Below are 13,044 nucleotides of genomic sequence, written 5' to 3' on the forward strand. Positions count from 1 at the left end.
TTATATATTTTCCAGTGATACGTATTCTGCTGTTCATAACAAAGTAAAGGCATTTTCTTATCGGCGAAAGTCGTGCTAAAAAGAAACTCTCGCTTATGGCGGCACTACGGTTGACTTTTTTTACCGTAAGCACATGGCACAAGTTGTTGATAATAATTTTTAATACGATCCAATTAAAACTATAATCCAACAAAAAAAAAACTCCTGGAATGGAGCATTTGTGACTAATAAAAACCAAGACATTTGTTGTCGGATGAAGTTGCGCAAGCGAAGTGAGGGCATTTTTAGAACGGGCAGGGCGGCATTTTTAAAACATTATAGACATATGATTTAAAGAAAAGGGGAAAGAAACTGGTCATTAGAAGCATGCAACACATAATAATAATTATAACAATGACATAATATATCACCAGAAAGTTGTGCCTCTGCTTTACATCGTATGATCTTATGGTTACAGAGCAAATCAACTGATTTCTAAAAAGTTCACATCCCGTCAATTACTCCCCTAAATCTGTTGATGATGGTTTCTAAATCCAAACCGGATAGCCTACAGTGCAGTGCCTACAGTTTAGAAAAGCCTTGATTCCTTCACTATATCTACAAAAATAAACACCAGATTAAATTTAGAGTGACGGAAACTTTGGCAGCACAACTGCGACGTCATACGGCTTTATAAACTAAATCTGCTTAAAATTACCATTACAATAACAGAGTTAACAAGGTTGAATTCCTTAGCGTCAATTTTGACATAAATTGTTCGTCATGTTTACATCCCCTGAAGGAATACGCTTGATGAATTCTATGTCTGGATCAGGCCAAACTTTCAATTGCACAAACAATGCGAGTGATTTCGACCTAGGAGCAACTAATGGAGACAGAGCGAAGGTTGAGTTTCAAATGTGTCATACAGGTCACTTTTTGAAACAGTTTTCCAAACAATAGTTCACTACCCGTAAACATAATAGACCTTAAAATTGAATGATCGTAATGGACCTTGGTCGAGATTGAAACCTGTGATCGAGAAAAAAAAATTGATATATTGAGTGGATAAGGAAAATTTGAAAAAAGGATATGCAGTTTTTATGGGATGTTGGTAAAGTTTACCTAACAATGGCGTGACAAAAATGCAAGGGGTTTTAATACCTGCCGGCAAAATGTTATTGAGAAACATGAAAAGACATTTACAAGCTCGACGCCTGCAGTGATTATCTGGAATAAAATATGGGTGAGTCCTCAATAGCTAATCGCTACATTCTGTCACAAAGTGTTTCAATTGAAACTTGTTGGTGTGAAACTGTTAGATTAATTATTCACTTGCGAACTCGAGATTTCAATTAGCATTTACTAATTAAAAAAAGAACTCTATGATTATTCAGGCTGAATCCTATCAAGAGATCATAATTACTAAGTCTGCGGTTAGTGTCCCCAGTGTTCGCTAGTTCGCGCGCGTAAAGTTCGACTTTTCCCGCGGTAATTTATTATAGTCTGAAAATAATCAAAGAAATGTTATTTTGATCTGCAATTCCCTTTATATGTATTTCTTTGAAGTTAGTGTTTCTGTAGCTTCCTTGTCCTTGCAGACCTTTCATGGACAAAAACATTGTTTCTTTAAAACAGGCAAAGGATATAATAAAAGAAAGAGCGCTACCAGCATATTGTGGGATATCGAAAAGGGATATCTGAATCGCTATCAAGCGTTGTTTCTGAACTTAAACTGATGCTAAGAAAATCTATCTTTCTAAAAGACAAAAGGGTAGCGCTCTTTCTATCTTGGTGATGCCTAAAGAATTGCCTTATGGCTAAGTCCAGATTCATTATTAAACTCCACATAGAGTGTTACCTACGAGGCCTATACAAAAACAAAATAGATGGCATGGCTTTAAATTTTTCGCGAGATTATGAAGGTAATAGAAATGAACACTCGGAAGAAACTTTTGTGGCGGCAGCGAATTTGTTAGTGTAATTTGTTAGAGGGGGAGGGTGAAAACGTGAAAATGCTTGACAGTGGGGGCCGGGGGGAGTTTTAGAAAGCTCTTAAATGCGAAAGATTGTTAATGTACTGTATAAATCCTGTATTTTAGAATGAGCGTAACTCGTGGCATGGTGCTTTATTCTGATGGGTGGAGGATTTTGATAAAAGGAAACAAGAAATTGTGATAAGTTTTATTGATAACATTTCTCGGCCATTCAGCATTCCTCAGCTTCAAGTAAAACCTCCCGAAAGGCCCCGAGTTAATGATTATCAAAATGTCAACATGTGATTTATTCTTTGTTTTCTTCTCGATAACAATGTCAATAAAGCTGAAGCCAGTGAAGCGAAAGCATTGATTATGTTCAAGTGTTGGCCGCTTGTTTTGTGAGTGGGCCAACTTACGAGATTCCCACAGCGCGGCAAATTGCATACGAGTTTCTGACATTCTTTTGCGTCAAGTAAGTTGACTAGACCTGTATTATTACCCTCACACAATAGTCTTGGATATTGGAACAAATTCTTATAGTTTGAAGAAATACTTAGGTGGGTTTAGTGATGTAAGTATTTGTGTGGATCCTTCCTTGTTGAACCGTGTGTTTTCATAGACATTGAATAGAAGTTGTGTGTAAAGTTGAGATTTAAGTAATATGAAGTTTTTCACACAGTTGAAGTTTGCAAACACTTAAAAATAAGAATGGTTTTTACTGTGGAAACTTTATTAATCAACGATTTGTGCTGAATATTTCGGAAGGTTTGAAACTGATTAGAAGCGACAGTAGATTGGAATTAGATAAGTCAATTTATTTCAACATAGAAATTATAAATGTCTTGTATTCTATTGAAGTTAATAGCATTGAGTTTCTAAACTTTTAGAGGTCTCTAGAGGATCAAGTATTGGGTATTTAATTAGAGTACAAATGAGCAATGATAATTAAAAGCGTTTCAATTAAAAGTACAAGAATCCAATTATAAGGTAACTCTCATTTATCGTCGTACTTATTTGCTTTTGCCGTATTTCCCTTTACGTTTAACTTTCTAGCCGCAGATTTCTTCTTTTTCATCGTTAAAAATCTCATACAAAACCTCATACAATATCTACATATAGTAGATAGAAAGCGGATTGTGAGAATCGCGTGATTAACCTTGCCCCAACAAGCTAAATTAGCAAGGAATAACATGTTACAAGCCATTTCACTATGATTATAACGATCAACATCCCAAGTCTTGAACTCAAGGGTTAAATCAGGTTAACTTATTTTGTCTGAAAACAAGTCTTTTTAATTGACTAATTTGAACGAAGTGTCATCTTTATCTAAGTCAGCGGGAAATCAGTCATTTAGTTTTGCATTAAAAAAAGCTGAAGGGTGTGGGTGTGGGTGGGGGAGGTGCTAGGTGACAGTATCCCTGTTTGCGCATATATGCATTTCGCTGACGTTCTTTTCACCTCCAAAGTTTTCAGCCCCCCAGAAAAATAAAAGAAATCTTTTAGTAGTTATACTTTAATTGTTGTTGTTGTTATTTCAACCAAAAAATGGGATAAAATCCATGATCTCATCTCCTGCTCCAAAGTACGACGGTTCATTTGCAAGAAAACTTTTAAAAAAACATCCACAATTGAAGTCTGATACTTAATTATTAATGACATTTGATTGAAAATTGCTCAGTTATTAGCTTGAATTAGCCGATGGAAATGTGATGCTTTTTGTGTGACTCGGCGTTGAGCGGGAGCCACATTTGGGTAGTGATTAGCCTTCTTTAACATGATTGAACTCCCTTCTAATGTTTCCTTGTTTCCTAAGGATTATCCGAAGTAGAAGAGCTGAGAGCGCGGTGTTCTAAGCTTGAAGAGCTTTACAAAGAGGCAGTGAAGGCGAAAGATGAAGCAGTCGACGAGCGTAACAAAGCCACTGTACTGATAGCCTTACAGCTAGAGAGAGAGACCGCTGAACTCAACGAACGCATCGAGAAACTCGAGGAGAAGAACGATAAACTTGAGCTTGATAAGGAGGATTTGGAAATACGGCTGGAGTTCTCGAGAAACGACCTCAAGAAACTACAGGTTGGGTTATACAGCAATCTCGGGTACCCTGGGAGTCGGGGTCAGCGTGACGAGGCGCGACGAGGATGGGGGGGGGGGGGGGAGAAGAGAAATGTTTTCTCCCGCCCCCCCCCCCCTCCCCCTCCGCCGGCCTTGTTCCGCCTCGTTTTCGCGCCTGTGACCTCGACGCCCTGGGTTTCTGAGGATGGATATACAGTATATGGTATTGTGTAACATGACGTGACGTGACGTGACTGAAAAACACACAGCACATAACACATAATCCAACATGATGTAACACACAGCACATAACCCAACATGATGTAACACACAGCACATAACCCAACATGATGTAACACACGGCACATAACACAACATGATGTAACACACAGCACATAACACAACATGATGTAACACACAGCACATAACCCAACATGATGTAACACACAGCACATAACACAACATGATGTAACACACAGAACATAACACAACATGATGTAACACACAGCACATAACACGACATGATGTAACACACAGCACATAACACGACATGATGTAACACACAGCACATAACACAACATCATGTAACACACAGCACATAACACAACATGATGTAACACACAGCACATAACACAACATGTAACACACAGCACATAACACGACATGATGTAACACACAGCACATAACACAACATGATGTAACACACAGCACATAACACAACATGATGTAACACACAGCACATAACCCAACATGATGTAACACACGGCACATAACACAACATGATGTAACACACAGCACATAACCCAACATGATGTAACACACATCACATAACACAACATGATGTAACACACGGCACATAACCCAACATGATGTAACACACAGCACATAACCCAACATGATGTAACACACAGCACATAACACAACATGATGTAACACACAACACATAACACAACATGATGTAACACACAGCACTTAAAACAACATGATGTAACACACAGCACAACACAACATGATGTAACACACAGCACATAAAACAACATGATGTAACACACAGCACATAACCCAACATGATGTAACACACGGCACATAACACAACATGATGTAACACACGGCACATAACCCAACATGATGTAAGACACAGCACATAACCCAACATGATGTAACACACAGCACATAACACAACATGATGTAACACACAGCACATAACACAACATCATGTAACACACAGCACATAACACAACATGATGTAACACACGGCACATAACCCAACATGATGTAACACACAGCACATAACCCAACATGATGTAACACACAGCACATAACACAACATGATGTAACACACAGCACACAACACAACATGATGTAACACACGGCACATAACACAACATGATGTAACACACAGAACATAACACAACATGATGTAACACACAGCACATAACACAACATGATGTAACACACAGCACATAACACAACATGATGTAACACACAGCACATAACCCAACATGATGTAACACACAGCACATAACCCAACATGATGTAACACACAGCACATAACACAACATGATGTAACACGCAGCACATAACACAACATGATGTAACACACGGCACATAACCCAACATGATGTAACACACAGCACATAACACAACATGATGTAACACACAGCACATAACACAACATGATGTAACACACAGCGCACAACACAACATGATGTAACACACGGCACATAACACAACATGATGTAACACACAGCACAACACAACATGATGTAACACACAGCACAACACAACATGATGTAACACACGGCGCATAACACAACATGATGTAACACACAGCACATAACACAACATGATGTAACACACAGCACATAACAGGACATGATGTAACACACAGCACATAACACAACATGATGTAACACACAGCACATAACCCAACATGATGTAACACACAGCACATAACCCAACATGATGTAACACACAGCACATAACAGGACATGATGTAACACACAGCACATAACACAACATGATGTAACACACAGCACATAACCCAACATGATGTAACACACAGCACATAACACAACATGATGTAACACACAGCACATAACACAACATGATGTAACACACAGCACATAACACAACATGATGTAACACACAGCACATTACACAACATGATGTAACACACAGCACATAACACAACATGATGTAACACACAGCACATAACACAACATCATGTAACACACAGCACATAACCCAACATGATGTAACACACAGCACATAACCCAACATGATGTAACACACAGCACATAACCCAACATGATGTAACACACAGCACATAACAGGACATGATGTAACACACAGCACATAACCCAACATGATGTAACACACAGCACATAACACGACATGATGTAACACACAGCACATAACACAACATGATGTAACACACAGCACATAACCCAACATGATGTAACACACAGCACATAACACAACATGATGTAACACACAGAACATAACACAACATGATGTAACACACGGCACATAACACAACATGATGTAACACACAGCACATAACACAACATGATGTAACACACGGCACATAACCCAACATGATGTAACACACAGCACACAACACAACATGATGTAACACACAGCACATAACCCAACATGATGTAACACACAACACAACACAACATGATGTAACACACAGCACATAACCCAACATGATGTAACACACAGCACATAACCCAACATGATGTAACACACAGCACATAACACAACATGATGTAACACACAGCACATAACACAACATGATGTAACACACAGCACATAACCCAACATGATGTAACACACAGCACATAACCCAACATGATGTAACACACAGCACATAACACAACATGATGTAACACACAGCACATAACACAACATGATGTAACACACAGCACATAACACAACATGATGTAACACACAGCACATAACAGGACATGATGTAACACACAGCACATAACACAACATGATGTAACACACAGCACATAACACAACATGATGTAACACACAGCACATAACACGACATGATGTAACACACAGCACATAACACGACATGATGTAACACACAGCACATAACCCAACATGATGTAACACACAGCACATAACACAACATGATGTAACACACAGCACATAACACAACATGATGTAACACACAGCACATAACACAACATGATGTAACACACAGCACATAACAGGACATGATGTAACACACAGCACATAACACAACATGATGTAACACACAGCACATAACACAACATGATGTAACACACAGCACATAACACGACATGATGTAACACACAGCACATAACACGACATGATGTAACACACAGCACATAACCCAACATGATGTAACACACAGCACATAATCCAACATGATGTAACACACAGCACATAACACAACATGATGTAACACACAGCACATAACACAACATGATGTAACACACAGCACATAACACGACATGATGTAACACACAGCACATAACACAACATGATGTAACACACAGCACATAACACAACATGATGTAACACACAGCACATAACAGGACATGATGTAACACACAGCACATAACACAACATGATGTAACACACAGCACATAACACAACATGATGTAACACACAGCACATAACACGACATGATGTAACACACAGCACATAACACGACATGATGTAACACACAGCACATAACCCAACATGATGTAACACACAGCACATAATCCAACATGATGTAACACACAGCACATAATCCAACATGATGTAACACACAGCACATAACCCAACATGATGTAACACACAGCACATAACCCAACATGATGTAACACACAGCACATAACCCAACATGATGTAACACACAGCACATAACCCAACATGATGTAACACACAGCACATAACACAACATGATGTAACACACAGCACATAACACAACATGATGTAACACACAGCACATAACACAACATGATGTAACACACAGCACATAACCCAACATGATGTAACACACAGCACATAACACAACATTCTAAAAAAGATAAAAGAAATTACCTATTCAAGGCATACGTGGCGTTGTGTGACATGATGTAACACACAGCACATAACACAACATTGCATAAATAAACATTGTAAAAATAAAGGATAACATTTGATGTACCAATCTCAATATAGCTCAAACTCGCTGATACCTCGATGTAATTTTTATCCCCCTTTTAAAAAATCGAGCTATCGGAATTAAACGGGTTAACCTGCAATCATGGCTTCTTTTCTCTTGCTGATGCTATTGCAGCTGTTGTCAATGATACTTTACAGCAATTGAACTATTATGGTTGTTGCTGTTGTTGTTGTTGATGTTGCTGTTGTTATTGTTGATGTTGCTATTGTTTTTGTTGTTGTTGTTGATGTCGTTTTTGTTGTTCTTGTTGTCAGAGAGGATACGGAGTAACAAAACAATGGCAGGAAGGATAGGGAGTGACAAAACAATGACAGAGATGATAGGGAGAAACAAAACAATGACAGAGAGAATAGGGAGTAACAAAACAATGACAGAGAAGATAGGGAGTAACAAAACAATGACAGAGATGATAGGGAGAAACAAAACAATGACAGAGAGAAAAGGGAGTAACAAAACAATGACAGAGAAGATAGGGAGTAACAAAACAATGACAGAGAGGATAGGGATTAACAAAACAAGGACAGAGAGGATATGGAGTAAAAAAAAAAATAAATAAGGTGGGAACATAGTAAAGGACGAAATGGAAAATATGTAGTGTATGACAGTCAAACGTAGTTGGAATATTTCATAGAGCCCTTTGAAATGATAAGCAGACTCACGTGTGTTTTGGTACAAGGTTAATCATCAGGAGGTAAAGACCAAGTACTAATAACTTGGATATAGCAAAACTGTTATCGACAAAAAAAAGCGATATAAGTCCACGCTTCTATTGTTTCAGCAAAAGCATATTAAACTCCAACTTGAATCCGAGAGGCACATCACCGAGCGCGATGACGCCTTGGAGAAGCTGAAGGAATTAGAAAAACAGAACACAGAACTCGAAAGACAACTCAAAATACTAGAAACAAGACAAAGGAGTACCCTTGACGATATCAATGCAAACAGTGAGACGTACAGGGATGGAAACGGTAAATCTAACGGAGAGATAAAAGGCTGTGAGGTGCAGCAAAAATCCAAGGAGACTGGAAAAAGCGGATCAACGAGAATAGACGGGAAAAGTGAAAACGTGGTTGACAACGTCAAGATGAATAAGGTGAGGGAGTTTTTATATTTCTATTTCTTTTTTAGGTTTCCCTCATGTTTGTGTCTTTTTTTTTTCAATTTCGTCATTACCTATTCATCATTCTTTCTCCTTTCTCTACACTCTTTCTCGTCTTCAAACTACATCCAATTCCGGCTCCCCACCCATAACAGCAGTTCTCTATCCATAAAGACCTTTTCACCATGAACGTTTTTTAGGCTGCATGCATCATCTCTTATGACGGCTGCTTTATCAACTTTTTGTTCCTCGTTGATAATGGCTCGACGAGTCAGAGAATAGCAATACATTTACAAGGAAGGGTTAAACACTTGAGCCGGAATGTCGTACCCTGAAAACCACAACAATAAAAATGACCTCATGGCTACATCCTGAATCGCTAGATTGAAGGAGCCCTGGGACAGACAACTTTGTTTGTATTTTTTTTTTAATATTTGAAGACAAATTATATGACGAAATATCGAAATAACCTTCTAAACAAATTTTTTATACTTCCTTTACCAAATTCAATCGAAAGTATCGTAATATCTTCCTCAAAGCAGGCGATGGAAATGGATGCTTTCTCGCCAGAATTGACAAAGTGGCGGCTGACATTTTTTTTTTATCCCGGCGAAAAGAAGTGGACATGAATTGCGTGTCGATTGAGCGCCAACTCCAACTCCATTTCCCAAGCCTTTGACCGACATTGTACTGCGCACAATAGATTTGTATTCACCTCTCGCTCAAAGGGTTTAGCGAGGCATAACGAAGCATACAAAAGGTCTTATGTCCAATTTACAAACAAAAACATGACATACATACTTCGTCATTTTGATCAATGATGCAGTTCTAGCTTAGACCATTTGTTATTTAATTCTCCTAAAACCGAGATCACCCAAAGGCATGTAAAGTACAGAAGGCGGATATGTTTTCGTGGACAATTTGTCCCGGAAATTGGCCCTAAATTGGCCAAGTATTTAACGGCCGACGGTTGAGTGGTCGTTGATATATCGGTATATTTAGAAGTCTATTTCTCGTGCCATGTCAATTCGCAAGGTTGGTATTTGTCAACTATATTCAATTTTTCTTAAAGTTACTTCGTAAAAGTTTTCAAGAGGGTGTTAGGAAGAGTGTTCTCTTTGATGTCGAAACGATAAAGTACAAAGTGGGCTGTGTTACATTTCAAACATTAAGCAATCATTGGCGCCAAATGCAGCGGTGATTATATTTTCTGGGTGATATCAAAATATCCGAATAGCAAGCCTACATTTCTTCTGAAAAAAAAAACTTTGTTCCACTACTCAACACAAATCATTTGTCTTGAGATATTGGTTGGTTTAGAATGTAACACACAGGCAAAATGGACATAAGTGATTCACGATTTATCAATACACAACTTGATTGGCTTTTGTAAACTCAATTTAAATAATTGTGCATTGTGATTTCTTTTCAGAAATCGAATGTAAATACCACAAACGGAACAAATGGCTTCAAAGAAGGTAAAGTTAAACGCAAATTGGGTTATATCGAGACACAGGAAACAGAACCGGTATTTGGTTTATACTCATTGACTCATTCTACCTTACCAATAAATTTTGTAATCAAATATGCAATCACAAAACTTAATGATACAACGGCTATCGTAAATCTTTATAATATTATTTTCCAGCGTGCCCACCAGATACTATATCCGAAAAAAACAAGAGAATATAAAGTACGCAACATGAAAAGTCGTTGGTTGGCCATATATTCATCTAACAAATATTAAAGACTGGGTCTAAGGCAACCATAGATCGACCGGACGAACATAAAATATCATGCATTCAATGTGAAATTCCTCTCACTTGTAATTCAACGAAATGTTGAATTTCGTCTTTTAAAAGAGGTGTGATTTGAAATCATCGGTTTTATCCGCCGTCACTTGCGGTCAGAGCCGCAGAGCCTTCTGGGTGATTTACCCAGAGTGCGCTAGGAGCGATCCAGGTCCAGTTCCTTCTCTATTCCTTCACTTATCCACACATGCGTTGTTTGGCAGACGAAGAGCTAGAATTCGAGCCCAGGCCTCCCATCAAGCTTAAGAAGACGCCGTTGGATCAGGACTATAATGTTCACGAGGAACTGGGGAAGTGAGTGACGTCATTGATAATAAACCAATGTAGTAAGCCTAAAATATTCGCAACTCGCGAGTTGCTGTATTTTTCATCTATCATCGGTCGCCAATTAATGTTCCAGTACCAAATTCTTATTCACTTTTTCTCCACTTCTATAAAATGACTAGAAATTTGTGTTTTAGGTATTCTTTGTGACAAGGAGTTAATCCTTGTGACTATTAATAACTGAAAATACTAATTTCATTTTCAGTAAAACAAGCTACTAAAATGATTCGGGCATTCAGTGGTAGCTCCTACTCTGAGCCATAAAGTTTCGCGATAAATGTGTTTTTTTAATTAAAAAATGATTGTTATTGTCAGAGGGAAGTTTGGAGTCGTGAAGAGAGTGACTGACAAGAAGACTGGTACAGTCTACGCTGCGAAATACATCAAGACGTCCGGGGCATTGAGCGGCTCGTCACGTGACGATGTAATGAGGGAGATTGACATCATGTCCCGGATGCACCACAAGAGGCTTGTGGGATTGTTGGACGCGTACGACGCCAACAGAAACATCATCATGATTATGGAATTGTGAGTCAGATGATGGCGATGGTGATAATGATAGTGATGATGATGATGAAATTAGTATTGGTGATAATAATAGATGTGCTTTTCTCCTGCCACTTGCAGTCAAAAATGATGATGATGATTAGGATAAAAAATGATGATGATGATAATGATGATGATGATGATGGTGATGATGATGGTGATGATGATGATGATGATGATGGTGATGGTGACGATGTTGATGTTGATGATGATGATGATGACGATGATGATGATGATGACGATGATGACGATGATGATGATGATGATGATGATGATGATGATGATGATGATGATGATGATGATGATGATGGTGATGGTGACAATGTTGATGATGATGATGATGGTGGTGATGATGGTGGTGATGATAATGATGATGTAATGGTGGTGTTAGTGATAACGATTATAAGGATGATGATGACGTGTGCAGTTAATATAATAATGACGATGAATAAACATTCCTGAGTATAGTCATAATGACGAGGATGCCAATAAATGTGTACAAGTATAGCAATGTCGACAATGTCATTCATAGTACTATAGCAACAAACCGTGAAAATATTGTTGTGACGATAGCTAAAAAATGCGCTACAGAAGTATCGTGTCATAAGCCGAATTTGTGGCAGGCCCTTTTCAACGTCCCTATGCAGTATAGAAAGATAAAATCACCTGATCACCTACATGCACACTGACACGGTATAATATTTCCATAGCATCTCCGGTGGCGAGCTCTTTGAGCGCGTCGTGGATGAGGACTGCTTGACGGAGAAGGAGGCGGCTTACTACATGCATCAGCTGCTGCAAGGCATCGAGCACGTGCACAAGAAAAACGTGCTTCACTTAGATCTCAAGGTCATAGATTCCACATATATTAACCTTTTCACCTTCTTGTGAATATTTTCATCTATTAGGCCCTCACCTATATAATTATTCTTTTTCTTACGTAGACATTTTGCAGGATTAAAACTCGGCTCTAAATACACACGCACCATTAACACCAATAACCCTTTTCACATTGTAGACCAGTATAACCCCATGCGCAAAGGCTTGAAAAGTCCA

At 38.5% G+C, this 13,044-nt stretch overlaps 1 protein-coding gene across 4 annotated transcripts in view; it reads left to right on the forward strand.

The window, feature by feature from the left end:
* The first annotated feature begins 714 nt into the window (after positions 1-714).
* Positions 715-13,044, forward strand: part of LOC5514765 (striated muscle preferentially expressed protein kinase-like) — a 39,691-nt gene continuing 27,361 nt past the window's right edge. The window contains exons 1-7 of one of the 4 annotated variants that reach the window (XR_007314204.1): positions 715-1,225; positions 3,772-4,031; positions 8,987-9,301; positions 10,740-10,785; positions 11,322-11,412; positions 11,758-11,970; positions 12,699-12,837. Coding sequence is in view for 3 of the 4 variants with exons in the window: in XM_048734496.1 (XP_048590453.1) it covers positions 1,222-1,225; positions 3,772-4,031; positions 8,987-9,301; positions 10,740-10,785; positions 11,322-11,412; positions 11,758-11,970; positions 12,699-12,837 (1,068 nt within the window). In the remaining variant the exon portion in view is untranslated. Of the gene's footprint in view, positions 1,226-3,771; positions 4,032-8,986; positions 9,302-10,092; positions 10,343-10,739; positions 10,786-11,321; positions 11,413-11,757; positions 11,971-12,698; positions 12,838-13,044 lie in introns of those variants that run through there. The other 3 variants (XM_048734496.1, XM_048734498.1, XM_048734497.1) reach the window with 3 other exon arrangements.

The sequence above is a fragment of the Nematostella vectensis genome, chromosome 11 (assembly GCF_932526225.1).
Source record: "Nematostella vectensis chromosome 11, jaNemVect1.1, whole genome shotgun sequence".
Lineage (NCBI taxonomy): Eukaryota > Metazoa > Cnidaria > Anthozoa > Actiniaria > Edwardsiidae > Nematostella > Nematostella vectensis.